General features: G+C 40.4%; 1 protein-coding gene and 2 long non-coding RNA genes across 5 annotated transcripts in view; 1 reads left to right on the forward strand and 2 right to left on the reverse strand.

Annotated features, from left to right (window-relative positions):
* The window catches only part of LOC138963064 (glutamate receptor ionotropic, NMDA 1-like), a 39,798-nt gene extending 22,116 nt beyond the window's left edge, over positions 1 to 17,682 (reverse strand). For all 3 annotated transcript variants that reach the window (XM_070335067.1, XM_070335066.1, XM_070335068.1), the window contains exons 1-6: positions 17,540 to 17,682; positions 14,256 to 14,848; positions 2,516 to 2,692; positions 1,610 to 1,710; positions 988 to 1,100; positions 277 to 451 (exon numbers count right to left, since the gene is read on the reverse strand). In XM_070335067.1, the coding sequence (XP_070191168.1) occupies positions 277 to 451; positions 988 to 1,100; positions 1,610 to 1,710; positions 2,516 to 2,692; positions 14,256 to 14,663 (974 nt within the window). In that variant the 5' untranslated portion in view covers positions 14,664 to 14,848; positions 17,540 to 17,682. The remainder of the gene's footprint in view (positions 1 to 276; positions 452 to 987; positions 1,101 to 1,609; positions 1,711 to 2,515; positions 2,693 to 14,255; positions 14,849 to 17,539) is intronic.
* LOC138963067 (uncharacterized) lies at positions 4,739 to 7,187 on the reverse strand. The gene is made up of 2 exons (XR_011454701.1): positions 6,703 to 7,187; positions 4,739 to 6,156 (listed from the first exon to the last, which is right to left on the reverse strand). It is a non-coding gene; the product is annotated as an uncharacterized lncRNA (long non-coding RNA).
* On the forward strand, positions 7,443 to 9,132 carry LOC138963068 (uncharacterized). Its single transcript, XR_011454702.1, has 2 exons — positions 7,443 to 7,797; positions 8,447 to 9,132. It is a non-coding gene; the product is annotated as an uncharacterized lncRNA (long non-coding RNA).
* Positions 17,683 to 18,091: the final 409 nt, after the last annotated feature.

Consider the following 18,091-nt stretch of genomic DNA (forward strand, 5'->3'; position numbering starts at 1 on the left):
CACCCAATATAAGGCCAAAAAAAAATAGGTCTGTTTACGGTAACATAGGCCAAAAAAATAGGGTCGGTAGGTCGGGATTTTTTTTTCTTTTTTTTGTTTTCCCAAAAACCATATTTTTACGTTATTTTGCAAAAAAAACCAAAAGAATTTTTTTTTTTTTTTCCCCCCAAATGCCAAACAAAAGTCTAGGGTCGCGCGAAAAAAATAGGGTCGGTCGGGTTACCGTAAACAGACCTATTTTTGTTTTGGGCCTAAACACCCTTCTTCCTATCTTACCCGAGGATTTTGTTTCCACCCATCCAAGTCTTGCGGTCACTGCAAGAGGAAGGTGGTTCTTCTAAGGTCTGGACAGACGACGCCAGTCGAGAGAAGGCATCGTAGATCACATCCACAGCATCACTAATGTGTTTCACCTCATCCGATCCATTCACCAGTTGTAAGCCAAGCACGCCTGTTGTCATAAAGCAGAGAGAGAATGCACAGTCACTTCGTTGTTTAGATTTAGAGAGAGAATGCACAACATAACCTTAATCAAATAAGCCAGAGCGCTATTTCATTTACGCTATTTTATTTTATGCTATTCTTTTTATTTCACCCCTGTTGTTTGCCTGTTAGGCTGTTTCCCCTTCTTTTCAAAACGGACATATTTTCATCAAGTTTTTTTTAATGTACCCTCCAAGGTAACGTTATGACGTCATAGAAAAATGTATAAATCGCCTATGCATGCAAGATCAATGACGTATTACAAGGATTCTAGGTAAGAATCGTGGTGGAATAAAACCATGCCATCTCTCCATGCAGCCTGTTTCTGTTTTGTTTCTGCAAGTGTGTTTTCACCTGTGACCCTCCGATATGACAAGAACATGACATCCATCGCCTCACCTATACCATGCTCAGACTCCCCCTCCCTCAAGAGCTATCGAGCCAAACTCCTTTCCTCAACCCCCTGGCAATTTCAATAAATGTTATTAGCGAAATCTGGCTCACCAACAGGAGTGTTGACAGCAGCAAAGGCACGTTCAGAGACGATCCAGGCAAAATCCTGTGCCACCAGCCCCAGAGTCTCTGCGTCGCTGAATATCACCTCCGCATCATCAGTCCTACACACACACACACACACAAATACATTCAGGCTATGCACTATCAATGCAGCACCAACAAAAAATGCTCAATACACAGAAAATTGAACCATAAATGAGAAAACAAAGATGATTTTAAAAACAAACCTGCCTTCTTTAAATCGACTTACAGAGAGAAAAGAAAATGTTTGAAAATACTACCAGTAAAGGACACAATAGAGTGGTGTGATCAATGGCCTAAACTGTCACTGGAATTGGAAACCCTGTATAGAAATGCTATCAGCAAACCACATCTTCATTGGCCACAGGCCTTAACTGTCACTGGAATTGGAAACCCTGTATAGAAATGCTAGCAGCAAACCACCTCTTCATTGGCCACATTTAGTAAAAACCTACACACACACACACACAAACAGATACATACATCACACACACACACACACACACACACACACACACACACACACACACACACACACACACACACACACACACACACACACACAGATGAATATATCATTATCACTCACGCAGCAGACAGCAGGATAACTCTAGACTCCAAGCCGTGGATCTGCTGCAGGTCGTCAGTGTAATTGGCCTCCCCTGGCAGGTACTTGATGGTGCGATCGATCTATGAATACAAAACATCAGCAAGAATTCCGCTTTCAGAACATCTGTCAAATGTTATCATTTTATCTCTTTGGTGTCTTCCCCTCCCACCTCATCTCATATACTTTTTTTCCGTTATACATCAAGTACAGGGTCAACGTTTGCAAGGCCGTTAACACTGATGATTGGTACCTGAGCTCATATCAAACAATGTCATACAGTGTGTGTGTGTGTGTGCACGTGCAACACAATTGTGTGCAATTGTGTGTGTGTGTGTGTGTGTGTGTGTGTGTATGTGTGTGTGTGTGTGTGTGTGTGTGTGTGTGTGTGTGTGTGTGCGCATGTGTGTGTGTGTTTGTGTGTGTGCATATGCACACACAAAATGTCTGCGCGCTCAAAATAAAATAAACAGTTGAATAAGGCCAACAAAAAAAAAATTGTCTGTTTAGGGTAACATGACCAAAAAAAGTAGGGTCGGTAGGTAGGTAGGGGTTTGTTTTTTGTGTGTGTGTGTGTGTGTGTGTGTGTGTAAATGCTATGTTGGCTGCACATTCACTTCTTATATTTGATGAATACATGTTTCAAAACTAACGTATAAATAAAACAGAGAGAAAGGGAGAGAAAGAAACGCCAAATGTCTCTTTTTAGCATTTTTACCTCTTTTTTTTTCTTTTTTTTTTTTGAAATCCAAAAAAAGTTTTTGGGTAGGCGCCAAATCGATAGGGTCGGTCGGGTTACCCTAAACAGACAATTTTTTTTTTTGGCCTAAAGTATAATCTCAAAACAACTATAAATAACCAGAACATTGTAATCCCCAAATTTTGTACCTTGATTTCTTTGGGCTCAGCCAGGGTTTGGAAACGACTGAGGACAGTCCTGCCCTCCTCGTCAGCACTGTAGATGAAGACCACATGTTTCCACCCCAGATGCTCCAACATGGCCACCCACACATCCGCCTGGTGAGAGTAGGGTGGCACTGTCCGCAGGAACATCTTGTGCACATTCTGCGAGACAAAACAACACGTTATTGGAACTATTGACCAAACATGAAAATACAATACAGTTGAACCCCATTTTAAGACCCCCCATTTTAAGACTCCCTCACTTTCAAGACTTTATTTGCTCAGCTTTTTTGTTCATAACCTCTGTAAATGTACCCCCATTTTAGGTCTCCACCCTTTTTAAGACCTGATTTTCTCAGATTTTTGGAGGTCTTAAAATGTATGCGATTTGTATTTTTGACCAAAATAAAAAAATAAAATGTTTTCTTACATAGATCAAGATAGCTGGTGTTCCACGGAGACCGCCAGATCGGTCAAGATCTGTGTAAAATGTCATATTCCCCCCTCTGCTTCTTTACCTCTGTAAACTTGTAGAGCTAGTTATTTTTCGATAATGACCCAGCAACCAAACAAATAACGAGCCAGCAACAGCCTGAATCCTCGATAGTGCAATGGGTTGAGAAGCTGTTCTGTTTCGGTACTACTTTTGCGACTGAAAAGTTCCAAACGCTCTAATGTACGAAGTATACATTTCTGGAGCAAACAATACAAACATACCGCATTTAAATTAACAACTACAGGCCTGAACACATGAATCTCCATATAAAATCCATGAGTTCGGTTGTTTTCTGAATCTAGATCTGCCGTGCACAATCCGTTCATCACAAGCAAATTCCCAAGGCAAGTAACTCATACTCTAGCCGACAAGAGTAGTTCCCCTTCTTTTAACGCAGTTTCTTCGACAACACTGACTGCAATCCGACGGTCAGTTTTCAACAATATTTCATTTTATAAACAGATCACACGCAACCAAATGCACACATCTCATCAATTTAAACAACATAAAGCGGTTTCATACACTATTTTCCCCAGAAAACTGAACTTCATACAGTAATTAACGTTGGAACACGGGTGCAAAAGTTCGTCTGCTAGTCCCATTTGACGAAAGAACATTATCTTAAGCGATACTAAAACATAAACAGAACACACAATATCCCCAGCCAGCACCCCGATATCGGTCCGATATCGGACCGATATCGGATACGATATCGGGTCGATATCGGATTCCGATATCGGTCCGATATCGGATTGCAAATCGGGTCGATATCGGACCGATATCGGATTACGACATCGGACCGATATCGACCCGATATCGACCCGATATCGACCCGATATAGAGAATTGGTATCGGCCTCATATCAGATCCCGATATCGGCGCGATATCAAATCCCGATGTCAGATTGCAAATTGGGTTGATACCGGGTCAATATCGGATTACGACATTGGTCCGATATCGGTCCGATATTGGTCCGATATAGAGAATCGATATCAGATCCCGATAGCGGACCGATATCGGATTGCAAATCCGGTCGATATCGGACCGATATCGGATTACGACATCGGACCGATATCGGTCCGATATAGAGAATCGGTATCGGCCTCATATCAGATCCCGATATCGGCGCGATATTAAATCCCGATGTCAGATTGCAAATTGGGTGGATACCGGGTCGATATCGGATTACGACATTGGTCCGATATCGGTCCGATATCAGTACGATATAGAGAATCGATATCGGATCCCGATATCAGATCCCGATATCAGATTGCAAATCAGGTCGATATCAGTTTGATATCGGATCCCGATATCGGACCGATATCGGATCCCGATATCGGACCGATATCGGATTGCAAATCGGGACGATATCGGGTCGATATCGGATTCCGACATTGGACTAATATTGGTCCGATATCGGTACGATATAGAGAATTGATATCGGCCTAACATCGGGAACCAATAATGGACCGATATCGGGAACCGATAAGGGTGGTGCCCTTCTATGGTGCCCTGGTGGTGCCCTTCCGTCAATTCCTTTAAGTTTCAGCTTTGCAACCATACTTCCCCCGGAACCTGAAAACTTTGGTTTCCTGGAAGCTGCCCGCAGAGTCGATGAAGCAAAACCAGCGAATAGTTGGCATTAATTATCTGATCATCTTTGAACCTCTGACTTTACTTCTTGACTAATGAAAACATGCTTCATGCTTGGCAATTGCTTTCGCACTTGTTCGTCTTTGACCTGCACTAAAACTTGCTGTAATCCGTAAATATTAGATTTCTGGCCCAAGAACAGAAGAAAATTTAAAAGGAGACAGAAATGATAAGATGAAGTAGTTGATAAACATTGTCACACAAGTACAAATGAAAGTGAGTCAATAAACATTGTCACACAAGTACAAATGAAAGTGAGTCAAAGGCAGAATGAGAATAATTTAATAACCAACTGTATCATTGAAAACACATAAGTTACCAATGCAACATAAACAAATTACAACTATCAATTAAAATTCAACAGTTAATACAATTAATAACTGACCTTGTGACAAGATAACTCATCCACTGAAATGTCATCCACTCTGCTGCCAAAGGACGGGCTTGAACCCATGACTCACAGCATTGCAGAGCAGACCACTAACCAATGGGTCCCCACCGAATAATTATGGAGTGTCACGATTCATGTGACCCATCAAAGTCAAAGTATTTAATTCCATAAGGCGATAGCCCCCTTGGAATAAGGAAATAACAATAACTTCACAAAACGCATGAATCAAATTAACACAAAGGATACGGGAAAATCGTCGCAAATGGATAACCAGTTATGAAATCAATTATAACTAAATAAGTCTTTCGATTTGCAACAAACAACGGACTGGTCACGCAACGGTTCTGTCCAGTCATGATAATTAAAACAAATGATTGTTACGCTCCAATTCTTCACAAGGGTGGGGAACGGGAAATGTTCAGACCATCTCTTTTATCCTCACGGTGCTTTCCTCGCTCATCCTCTGAAACATATCAGCTAGGTTAGACCATTGATGTTCTTTGTCTCCGTCATATCTGGCATCGTCTGTCACCTTCCGCCTATCAGCGTCACTCGCAACAACATCACTCCGCACCATACAGCCTGAATCTGACACTGTCAGCTGCGATTGAAAGTTGGAGACACACAACGTAGCACCACCGACGCACTTTTTCATGGCCGCCTTTGTCGAACATCAAAAACGCAGTATCGCCATTGTTCAGTCGCCACAACAGTCGGTATTGAACGATGTCAGCCCATTCTCCGACATAATTGCACATAGCATTTGTTCCAAAACAGTAGGCCTAGGGAATCCTTGCAGAGGCATTATATCATATATATATCTATATGTAGAGGCATTATATCATGTAGAGGCAAAATAACACAAAATGAAGAGAGTGAATCCGAGAGGCGTGTTCCTTGCTGACTGTCAGCACATTAGCACTAATTTTATTTACCATCTTCATCTTAGTCCTCGTCCTCGTTTTCTGTGTTGATCTTCGACATCCTCCCACCATGTAGACGATCCGACAATCCTGTCAACCACTTCGCAAGCACCTGTTCGAATTGCTTGTTGTCGGTTTGAATATGGCGCTTCCTCACGGCCAGCTGCAGTAAAAAGATTAACCGTTATGAGTATGACGCAACAAGATGATCATATAAAATGTTGACATTGTATGAACATGTTTGTGCTTTCATAAGGAGACATGCTGTCTGCAAAACCTCCCTCACCTTTCATTTGTTCTTCACCATTTCTTCCATCACTGGCAGATTTATTTGTCTACATTCAATGTGTGTGTGTGTGTGTGTGTGTGTGTGTGTGTGTGTGTGTGTGTGTGTGTGTGTGTGTGTGTGTGTGTGTGTGTGTAGAGAGGTATTTTTATAAATCTGAAAGAATAAAAACTGTTTATTATGCACAACAGAACCATAAAAGGATTCTTAGTTAAAATCACCATTTTATTTTTACAACAACAATAAAGAAAATCAGCAACCACCTAAACACACACAGTGACACAAACACACACAGTGACACACACACACACCTAAGAAACAAACACACTTTTTAGTCTCATATATTCCAAGAGAAAAAAATACATCAAGTCTCAATAATTAGCAAAACTATCTTCCAAGTTCATAGGCATAGGCGATACTCACTCAACGTTTTACGTGATGCATGATGATCGACTGTTTGGAACACTCTTGAAACCAGTCCAGTTCTGTCTTCCTCCTTCTGTCTTAGTATTGGACTGTCCAGTCAGGATCGTTTTTGATGTTGTATAACATAGTGCTCTAGCAACTGCCTGTTTTCAATCTTCCCAACGCATTTCGCCATTTGTTTACTCAGTAACTGCCGGACAAGTAATTCTGAGTGACCTCCCGTGATCGCCAAGGGACATTACTCTCGGACTTTTCTCTGTCGAATCGAACTCAAGAAAGTTTGTACTGTATTTTTACCGTTTTTAACACTCCTGCAACTTCAAAGCCAGTGTGTCTGCTGATATAAGATAACATGCTGCACTTCAGCATATATCAGGACTACACAATACAGATCTTATGACGCTGAGCGAATGGCAAATGGAACTTTCAGGTAATGTTACTTCACTGTGTGACTTGTGTTGTAAATTCATAATCATTCATAAGTTCAGAATCCGTTGGCATTGTGATTGTTGACTTATTTTTGATACGAGTCACCAATATCAAAGCAATATCATGCATAACGATTGGAAAGGTGAATTTATCTCTCTTTCTCTTTCTTTCCTGCCTTCTGTCTTTCTAGTTTCTTGCTCTGTCTGTCTTTCTCAGTTTCAGTCTCTCTGTCTGTTTCTCTCTCCCTGTCTGTCTGTCTGTCTGTCTGTCTCTCTCTCTCTCTGTCTCTCTCTGTCTCTCTCTCTCTCTCTCTCTCTCTCTCTCTCTCTCTCTCTCTCTCTCTGATATTTTATTTCTCTCTGTCAATCTGATAATTGCCACACATTTTCACACATTTGTTCAATCTCACAGCTTCTGGTCTAATCCATTACTGTACAGTAACATTTATAAGAGATCTCAGAGAGTTATTTTCGAAAATCGTCTTTTCAAAGACACTTAAAACAAGTTTTGATTGACCACTGTTCTCTACTGTAATGCAACTCACACATCAATGCTTTCATTGCAGGGTGAGAGGAATTACCATGAGGATACCAGAAAGCATTCACAGGGATGTAAACTACAAGTTACAACCCTGACAAGTGACATTCTGGCTTTTGAGGCCAAGTAAGTGTGTGTGTGTGTGTGTGTGTGTGTGTGTTTGCAGGTAAAATCCACGTTAACGCTTGATGAATGTTCCAGCAGTCATATTATATTTATAACTGAAAATCATTTATGAGAGAAGGCAGTGTTGTTGTCAGGCTTCGGTCTGGGGTCATTAATACATGCTTATGACGCATTGTTCTAAATCTTGGCTGGTCAACCATCACATCAATTTCAACATAAAGAACTATAAGAGGTCTTCTGACAGAACAATTTGTTGTAGCAGGGACATCTGGACCTATACATATTTTTAGTCCAGGTCCAACTGACATATTATTGTCTTACTCTTACTCAGTCTTAGTCTTGGAAAAAAACTTCGGGAAGGTGTTCTGTGTGTGTTGGGGGGAGGGGGGTTGTTATCCATGCCAGGCAGCATTGACTAAGAGCATTTCATTCAAACACAGAAGAATGCTATCAAAGTTAGCATATATACACAAGTAAATTCAACAAATATTGGCATAATGCAAAGACAATGTAAACCTTATTTACCTTCAGTTCTATATTTAGCAAAGAGCATTAACAAAGAAGACATAATTATAGTGTTTACACTGAAGTTCTCAAATCACACTGAATTCTTTATGTTTTAAGATTGTTGCATTCTCTGTCTTTGCAGATGTCATAGCATTTGGAGCAGATCTTCAAAGTCTCCTATTGCAGACATGCCATCGTCTGCACTGGTTGTATCAACAACTTTTTCCAAGGCTGGTGCTGCAGATTTAACAAGTATATATCGTCTGCTGCAAACTCAACATTAACAACTTCTCTGTCTGCTCCTGCTTCGAATTCAACAATTCTTGTTGTCTGGTGCTGCTGCAAAGTGAATGACTTCTTCGTTTGCTGCTGCAGGTTTAACAAGTATATCGTCTGCTGCAAATTCAACAACTTCTTTGTCTGCAGATGACGCTACAAATTCAACAACTTCTGTGTCTGCTCCTGCTTCAAATTCAACAATTCTTTTTATCTGCTGCTGCAAAGTGAATGACTTCTTCCTCTGCTGGTGGTGTTGCAAATAACCTCATCTTTCCTTGTGCCTCTGGCATCATTCGGATACATGTACAAGATACCTAGCTGTGCGAAGACTATTTTTTCAAAACCCAAAAGATGGAATAGAATTGGTAAATTTCTAGGTACAAAACCTAAAAGTGGGATACATGTATCCAAACTCACTTCCAGAAACTTTAGAACTGATTCAACTTCCGACATTTTTATCATGGTTTTATGGTGTGTGTTTTTTTAAATGTACAGTATATATATCATGGAAATGATGAATAAATGTTTAGAACATATTCTCACAACATATTTCTAATGGTTTTATTTATTTGTCTTTTGTTTTGTTTCATGTTAGCATGCACACTTCCTTCTTCTTCTTCTTCTGGATTCGTGGGATGAAACTCCCACGTACACTCGTGTTTTTGCACGAGTGGAATTTTACGTGTATGACCGTTTTTATGTGTGGTTCTTTTTATGTTTGCACTCAACATAAAAAACACACGTTTGAATAACTTGAATCTAACCATTATATTGTGCTTTTTATTTGGTAAAATTGACATTAGCCGTAAACGAAAATTAACTTTAATTTAACTTTATATTATGGTTTTGTTTTAATGAACGTTAATTTAATGTTAATTTAACGTTAAATTAACGTAAAAACTAAACGTTTATCTCATGAGCAAACTTGGAATCCAATATCGGACCGATATCGGGCAGATATGGGATATCTTGGTGTGAGGGAGAAAAAAAATTCTAATAAAAAGTTTAATTATAGTTTTATTTTGGTTCTTTGTATCGGACCTATATCCAATATTGGCCCAATGTCGTAATCCTATATCGACCCGATTTGAAATCCGATATCGGGATCCGATATCGACCCGATATCGTATCCCGATATCGGTCCGATATCGGTCCGATATCGGGGTGCTGGCTGGATATCTCGGACCAAGATATCCGATATCTGCCTGATATCGGTCGGATATTGGATTCCAAGTTTGCTCATCAGATTAACGTTAAATTAACGTCAACTTTATTGGCCCAATGTCGGAATCCAATATCGGTCCGATATCGACCCGATATCGTATCCGATATTGGTCTGATATCGTGCCAATATTGGTGTGATGGATGGGATTGTATTGGCGATGATGTGAAAACTTGGAATCCAATATCGGACCGATATCAGAATATCTTGGTCCGAGGAAAAAAAATAAAAATCTCAATAAAAAATTTAATTATAGTTTTATTTTGGTTCTTTTTATTTTTGCACTCAACGTAAAAAAACACATGTTTAAATAACGTTAATCTAACCATTATATTATGCTTTTTATTTGGTAAAACTGACATTAGCCGTAAACAAAATTAACTTTAATTTAACGTTATATCCGATATCGGTCCGATATCGGTCCGATATCGGATTCCAAGTTTGCTCATCAGATTAACATTAAATTAATGTTAACTTAATTAAAGTAAAAAGTTAACATTAATTTAATGTTAATCTGATGAGCAAACTTGGAATCCGATATCGGTCCGATATCGGTCCGATATCGGATTCCAAGTTTGCTCATCAGATTAACATTGAATTAATGTTAACTTAATTAACGTAAAAAGTTAACATTAATTTAATGTTAATCTGATGAGCAAACTTGGAATCCGATATCGGTCCGATATTCCAAGTTTGCTCATCAGATTAACATTAAATTAATGTTAACTTAATTAACGTAAAAAGTTAACATTAATTTAACGTTAATCTGATGAGCAAACTTGGAATCCAATATCGGACCGATATCGGACCGATATCGGATATCTTGGTCCGAGATATCCGGTCAAATCCGATATCGGACCGATATCGACCCGATATCGTGTGCTGACTGGGTCTGCCTTTACCGCCACAGCAGAATAACAGCTTATCTGTGTACTTGATTTTAGTCTAAAACAGGGAAACTGACAAGAAGTGTTAACAGAATAGAATGATTTGCACGGAACTATACAACCGCGCATTAATCGATCGCCTGCGCAGGTTGACTGGTTGAGTGATTCAGATTCGATCAAACTTTCGCACAAAAACTCCTGTTTTCTTTGAATAACTGAAGAAAGGGGGAATAAAGAGGTTACACACCTCGTCTCAGTGATTATTAAAAATAATGGTCTCAGTTCGCGGTCATGAAAAAGCTCGCTGAAGCTCGCATTTTTCATGATCCGCTAACTTCGACCATTATTTTTAATAATCACTGAGACTCGGCATGTAACCTCTACATATTTTGGTCAACAATATTTAATAAAATGTATGTATCTGTCGAGTTTAGTTGGAAATCCTTTAATTTTTTATGATTGAACGCACACAACCATGCACTCTTTTGTAGTCTCGGCTAGCCGCCTAAATATGAATGTTGGTCATACTCTGACATCACATGGCTCAAAGAGGGAATATCCAATGTTCAATCGATTTGGTGGTTAACGAATGCCATCCTGAACTCAGGTCAAAATGAGTTCGGCTCATTCTCTCCCTGACAGGATGCCTTGAGTTTCCTTGTCTGGCAAGGAAACCGATATTTTTTACATATTTAGAGCTTTTTGTAATGTGTTATTGATATAAGCAGATTCGCGATCGTCGATAATGATTTTTCATGGTGTTTTGTAATTTTTAAATTACAGAGGAATTTTTATTTTAGACAGTTTCAAGCGAGCTATTTTTCGCGGATGTATTTACTGTGCAAACAACTCTAAATATGGCAACAGTGTCACGTGATAATCCACCGTTTGGTTTCGGCGGTCGCTGGAGCAGACGATTTTTTGACAGTGATGCAACCATACATTACGGTCTCCTTCCGGCAGCAGTCCCACAATTTCAACTTGTTTTGACCTTAGAACGATGTCTTTATCATAACTGTGAAGAACAGAACGGAGACAACTGTCGAAGTCGACCAATCTGCAATCATTTTCGTCTCGCGAACACTGCTAGCGAACAACATATGGGAGATAACTCTGTATTCTTCTTTTGATAGATTCGCGTAGGACTGTAGCGTCCGGTCAGAGGGACTTAAAGCGATAGCGTGGAGTGATGATGAATCAGAATGAACGAATGCATGAAGGTTAAAATGATAACCGTGAACTAATCTACATGTACAAGCAAAAGTGGACAAATGCAATCGGAGTAATCTTTCATGGAGGGTATTTCATTGAGTATATTTTCTCTTTTTCCTCATTTTCAGCAGAAGCCCGGTCCGGGTTGTACACAAACAAGGAGAGAAAACAACAAGTCGCGTAAGGCGAAAATACAACATTTAGTCAAGCTGTCGAACTCACAGAATGAAACTGAACGCAATGCAATTTTTCAGCAAGACCGTATACTCGTAGCATCGTCAGTCCACCGCTCATGACAAAGGCAGTGAAATTGACAAGAAGAGCGGGGTAGTAGTTGCGCTGAGAAGGATAGCACGCTTTTCTGTACCTCTCTTCGTTTTAACTTTCTGAGCGTGTTTTTAATCCAAACATATCATATCTATATGTTTTTGGAATCAGGAACCGACAAGGAATAAGATGAAAGTGTTTTTAAATCGATTTCGGAAATTTGATTTTGATAATAATTTTTATATTTTTAATTTTCAGACCTTGTTTTTAATCCGAATATAACATATTTATATGTTTTTGGAATCAGAAAATGATGAAGAATAAGATGAACGTAAATTTGGATCGTTTTATAAAAAAATAATTTTAATTACAATTTTCAGATTTTTAATGACCAAAGTCATTAATTAATTTTTAAGCCACCAAGCTGAAATGCAATACCGAAGTCCGGCCTTCGTCGAAGATTGCTTGGCCAAAATTTCAATCAATTTGATTGAAAAATGAGGGTGTGACAGTGCCGCCTCAACTTTTACAAAAAGCCGGATATGACGTCATCAAAGACATTTATCGTAAAAATGAAAAAAGTCCGGGGTTTTCATACCCAGGAACTCTCATGTCAAATTTCATAAAGATCGGTCCAGTAGTTTACTCTGAATCGGTCTACACACACACACGCACACACACACACATACACACATACACCACGACCCTCGTCTCGATTCCCCCTCTATGTTAAAACATTTAGTCAAAACTTGACTAAATATAAAAATACAGAAGTCTATTACAATGCCACTCTCACTTGGAGGAAGAAAAACAGGTCACAGCAGTCGGCTGACAGGCATTTAACATTATCATGATTCGGTTGCCCTTTAGCAGAAGCAACGACAGTGAACTGCTTTTTCCCCCCCCCCCCTTCCTTTTAAGACTTAATTTTCTTTTACATTTTCTGTTTATAACCTCTGTACATTTTACCCACATTTTAAGAGTAAGACTTAGTTGTTTATAAGACCTGCTTTTGTCAGATTTTAGGAGGTCTTAAAAGGGGGGTTCCACTGTACAAACATCAATCTTCTCTTAGTCTTACTGCCCTTAAGCCTCAAAATGATTTGGCAAAGTCTACTGCACAAAGCTTTGGCAATCTTCTTCTTTCTTCTTCTTCAGCATTCCAGAATTTTCTGGTTACATGCGAGCTCGTTTGCTCATTCGGGTTCCCCAAACTATACTCTGAGAACAGTCAGCTTCACTCCGCTTTCGTTGAGTAGGCCCGCATGCTGGCTATTTTCGTGTTTCTATAACCCACCGAACTCCGACATGGATTACAGGATCTTTTCCGTGAGCACTTGCTCTTGTGCTTGCGTGTACACAAGAAGGGGGTTAAGTCACTAGCAGGTCGACACATAAGTTGACCTGGGAGATCGGAAAAATCTCCACTCTTAACCCACCAGGCGGCAGCGACTGGGATTCGAACTCACGACCTCCCGATTAGGAGGCCGACGTCTTACCACCACGCTACTGCGCCCGTTGCTTTGGCAATGAATTTGTGGGCTTCGAGCTTCACTGAATAAGGACAGCCCTTAACTGCTCCAGGTCACAATCAAATAAATACTTCCCCGAAAGTGGCGTACGGCTACCTTAATGGCTGGGTAAAAACGGTCAGACACGTTATGGCCAAAAAGAAAAATATGTCTGTTTCCTGTAACATCGCCGAAAAAAATAGGGTCGGTCGGTCGGGTGTTTTTTTTATTTATTTTTTATTTATTTATTTTTTATACCTTTTTCTTACGTTTTGTTAACGTCTTTTTACGTTGTTTTTTTTCTTTAAACGCTTCCTTAGTTTACTTACAATTATTTAGCACATGTTTTTGACCTAGATATATTGAAACTAAATAAAGTATACTTGACTTCATTTTTGTTGGGTTTTTGTGTGTGTGGATCATGTGTGTGTGTGCGAAAAGCGAAAAAAAACTATAGGGTCGGCGCTTAAAAATAGGGTTGGTCGGGTTACCGGAAACAGACATATTTTTCTTTTTGGCCTAAACAAAAAGTGTGAACTTTCAGCCCATGAATGAAGAAATAAATAGACTCACCACATCAGAAAATGCACTGTCCCGCGCTGACACGCCGATGACAGGGATCTGGTAGTACCCACAGGTGTACGACACAGAGATGGGAGCGTGGTTGCTGGAGTTGGGATGTGAAGCCACGACCGTGTACACACGCTCCGTCAGAAGTCGGTCACACACGTCCAAGGCTGAGCGAATGGGGTTACCGTCCATCAATATGGACGTAGCATTGAACTGCACGTTGTCTTTGAGCACTGAGTTGTCCCTGATTAGCCGTTCGTTCAGTTTATCTACCGCGATTTTGAAGTGGAACTGGTGTCGTTCTGAGCTAAGCGAAGCTCCGAGCATGATTGTTTTAGGTTCGCTGCTCACAGTGATGAGCAGGATTGAGCACAGTGAGCCAACGGTTGTTATGAGCAGGAGAGACCCCATGGTGTTTGTGGCAAAGTTCACAGTACAAATATCACAGTGTTATTTAGTTGCTGTGTTGGTCCTGATGTGTAGCTGGTGTTTTTGTATGTACCTAGAAATCAACATCACATTTTAATTCAAGTTGCCTTTGCGTCTGTGCTCCTCTGTGTTTACATGCTGATATCAGTTCCTCTGAGGTATTCCATCTGAAAGCAAAGACAAAATACGAATAAATAAATGAATAAGTAAATAAATAAATAACACCCAAACAACATGTAAACTAGCAGGACATTTTCTTTTAATATAGACAACAACATTGGCTCCAGGCAGTGATATCTTCACCTGCCAAAACAGTTTTGGTGTACAGCAGTACCTGCGTTGTGTGGACCCTCCCATGAGAGGACACCTCCCTTAAAAGGACACCTGCTCATGTCCCTGTTTATATTATCTCTACCAACGTGTACCTGTCATGAAAGGCCACCTGCAATGTAGGGACACTTTTGGCTGGTCCCAAGGGTGTCCTTTCATCGCAGGTACCACTGTACATGTACATTGTAAAAATGTATGAACAAAATGTACCACCAGTTTCCAAAATGCCACTGTCATTTTCAAGAGCAGCAGCTGCAATCTGGTCTGTCACTATAACATTAACAAGCTGGAATGTATCCCTGATTCTGTAATGGACTAAATTACTCTGGCAATGACATTCAGTCTCAACGCAAGGCAATTAACATTTCTATGGTTCCGTGCAAGGGATGAACAGAGAAAGGAAACAAACTAGCATCCGTCCCGCACAGCCAACTAGGTTTGTTTGTTTGTTTGTTTGTTTGCTTAACGCCCAGCCGACCACGAAGAGCCAAATTATCAGGGTGGTGCTGCTTTGACATATAACGTGCGCCACACACAAGACAGAAGTCGCAGCACAGGCTTCGTGTCTCACCCAGTCACATTATTCTGACACCGGACCAACCAGTCCTAGCACTAACCCCATAATGCCAGATGCCAGGCGGAGCAGCCACTAGATTGCCAATTTTAAAGTCTTAGGTATGACCCGGCCGGGGTTCGAACCCACGACCTCCCGATCACGGGGCGGACGCCTTACCACTAGGCCAACCGTGCCGGTGCCAACTAGGTTGAAGGGGGACCAACAACCAACCGACCAACTGTCCCAGTGAGCTTCATGAGGCTAAATAAGAATATAACCCATTTTCTCCATACTAACAAAAACAGAAAAGATGGAGACAAATGATGCCACTTTGTTCATTTGTCTGAATTGCAGTGACAATATATTGCTTAGGCCAAGCAAAACATTTTCACTTTATTCAGTGTTTGCGATTCCCTCATGACACTAGAACTTTTTTGTTTTAAATGTGAACAAAACTTTAACAGACTTTACGACATTCATGAAACAAACACAGATCGCATGACATGTGGACAATAAAAAGCTACAGGTGCCACTACAAGTACAAATAACAAATCAACTTGAATTAAAAATTAAAAATTAAATAAAAAGGCAACCAACCTACCGACGCTAATTTTTGGAGCCTGATCATCGGAAACATACATATAACATGTTATTAGTTTTTGGCTTACCAGTGGTAAATGTGATAAATACACACTCAAAAGGAGAGGAATCAAAACTCGAAGGAGGAGCTTTGAAAAAGACAATGTTTTTTTGTCTGATTATCTGTCAGTAAGGCCACAAAAAAAAAGGTCTGTTTACGGTAACATAGGCCAAAAAAATAGGGTCGGTAGGTCGGGATTTTTTTTTTCTTTTTTTTCCAAAAAACCATATTTTTACGTTTGTTTCTTTTCTTTTTTTCTTTTTTTTCCCAAATGCCAAAAAGAAGTCTAGGGTCGCGCGAAAAAAATAGGGTCGGTCGGGTTACCGTAAACAGACTATTTTTTGGGGGGGGCCTAACAAAACCACCACAATCATGCAGACACAGTCTATCTTCATTCTGCATGGTCCTAAAATGCTTAGCCACCAAAATGCACACATATATATGTATTGATCGTTCAGGCTTAAAAAAAGATCGTCATTCAATCAATGCACCCACACATGAAGGTAAACAATGGACAATAGCATTAGGCCAACAAAAAAAAAGTCTGTTCACGGTAACATAGGCCAAAAAAATACGGTCGGTAGGTCGGGATTTTTTTTATATTTTTTTCCAAAAAACCATATTTTTAAGTTTTTTTGTTTTTTTTCCCGAAATGCCAAAAAAAAGTCTAGGGTCGCGCGAAAAAATAGGGTCCGGTCGGGATACCGTAAACAGACTTTTTTTTGTTTTGCCTTATCAGGCCTACAACCACAGTTGATCAAGTTTCATCCCAACAGCTGTCTCGGTCACTTGACTCCGGTTTTCAATGCATAGGAAACACAAAGAGAAAGAAGAGAGAGAGAGAGAGAGGAAAGAGAGAGGGAGGAAGAGAGACAGAGAGAGAAACAGAGAGAGAGAGAGAGAGACAGAGACAGAGAGGAAAGAAAAAGAGAGAGAGACAGAAAGAGAGAGAGAATCAACAAGTGGCCATTCACACACCGACCAAAACTGTCTGCATAAACAGTTCAACTGAGACGGAACAGCATTTCGATGTGTAATTTCTGTACTGACTCTCATTAAATATAATTATCTGTAAAGTCGAGAATGGCTCATACTAGAGACATCCTATCATGGTTTTGTCTACCAATATTTTTTGCATAAACAGTGCCTAATTGCTGTGAACAACAAAGCCACAGTTGCCTCTACGGCCTGCTGGCACAAACTCAATAATGATGTGATTAACATGCACTTGTTTGATCAGAACCAGCCTGAAAGTGGCCAATCAGTCAAGTCTCCATCGTGTGCCCTACAATGGTAGACTGCTTCATATAGTGTGGTGCAATAGTCGCTTACCTCCAAACTGAATCACAACGGCATCCCCTCTGGGCGCTAATGATATGCTTGCTTATACACAGCACCGACCCACTTATCATGGCAGCTGAGAGCTCGGTTGCAGACGACCGCATAAAAAATCGGCGAGCCTCTCTGTGGAGAAGTCGGAGATGCCGACACACTGTCGCACGCCGCTCTGCAAGCACACACACAGCGCGCCGCTCTGCGTCCTGCACGTGCCGATCGATCAACAGAGCTAATTGGTGTGAGGCCTTGTCAGGGATCTTGCGTCGAGTTCGCTTTTGCTTGGAGCTTGATGTGGTTGCGGCAGGCGCACGCTCGAGGGTGAATGGATAACTTCACCGCCGAGTTTTGTCCGGAATTGTTTGTTTCTTTGCTCGTTAGTTGTCTCTAGTTTTTTTTAAATTTTTTTTTTTTTACATTTTTTGACTAAATGTTTTAACATAGAAGGGGAATCGAGACGAGGGTCGTCGTGTATGTGTGTGTGTGTGTGTGTGTGTGTGTGTCCGAGGCTGTGCGTGTGTGTGTGTAGAGCGATTCAGAGTAAACTAC

The sequence above is a fragment of the Littorina saxatilis genome, linkage group LG3 (genome assembly GCF_037325665.1).
Source record: "Littorina saxatilis isolate snail1 linkage group LG3, US_GU_Lsax_2.0, whole genome shotgun sequence".
NCBI classification, from domain to species: Eukaryota; Metazoa; Mollusca; class Gastropoda; order Littorinimorpha; family Littorinidae; genus Littorina; species Littorina saxatilis.